This window comes from Antrostomus carolinensis, unplaced genomic scaffold (genome assembly GCF_000700745.2).
Source record: "Antrostomus carolinensis isolate BGI_N321 unplaced genomic scaffold, ASM70074v2 scaffold22801, whole genome shotgun sequence".
In the NCBI taxonomy this organism is placed as follows: Eukaryota; Metazoa; Chordata; class Aves; order Caprimulgiformes; family Caprimulgidae; genus Antrostomus; species Antrostomus carolinensis.
In genome coordinates, this window is record NW_010292293.1 from 1 (window position 1) to 637 (window position 637).

Consider the following 637-nt stretch of genomic DNA (forward strand, 5'->3'; position numbering starts at 1 on the left):
CCCAAAGGTGTCCCCCAAGGTGTCCCTAAAGGTGTCCCTAAAGGTGTCCCACAAAGGTGTCTCCCAAAGCTGTCCCCCAAAGGTGCCCCCCAAAGGTGTCTCCCAAGGATGTCCCCAAAGGTGTCCCCAAAGCTGTCCCCCAAAGGTGTCCCCCAAAGATGTCCCACAAAGGTGTCCCCCAAAGGTGTCCCCCAAAGATGTCCCACAAAGGTGTCCCCCAAAGGTGTCTCCCAAAGGTGTCCCTAAAGGTGTCCCCAAAGATGTCCCACAAAGGTGTCCCCAAAGATGTCCCCAAAGATGTCCCCAAAGGTGTCTCCCAAAGGTGTCCCCCAAAGGTGTCCCCCAAAGGTTCTACGTCACCTCGTTAAAGAGCAGCTCGCGCCGCTGCTGCTTCCTTAGATCCATCTTCTTCACGGCCACCAACTTGCCGGTGCTCTTGACGGTGGCGATGCAGACGATGCCGGTGGAACCTTCCCCGATCTTGATGAAGTTGTCCAGGTAAGTCCGAGGGTCTCCAGGATCCACCACCATCTGCAACGCCGCCCGAAACTGCTCGTGGGAGACGCGTTGAGGTTCGCGTTGAGGAGAACGAGGTTGCTGTGACCCCGCCGGAGGTGCTGATGGTGGTGGTGGGGGG

General features: G+C 58.1%; 1 protein-coding gene across 1 annotated transcript in view; it reads right to left on the minus strand.

Moving 5' to 3' along the window:
* Positions 1–351: 351 nt before the first annotated feature.
* Positions 352–637, minus strand: part of LOC104531890 (serine/threonine-protein kinase PAK 4-like) — a 3,265-nt gene continuing 2,979 nt past the window's right edge. The window contains exon 3 of the mRNA XM_029087205.1: positions 352–637. Within this exon, the coding sequence (XP_028943038.1) occupies positions 352–637 (286 nt within the window).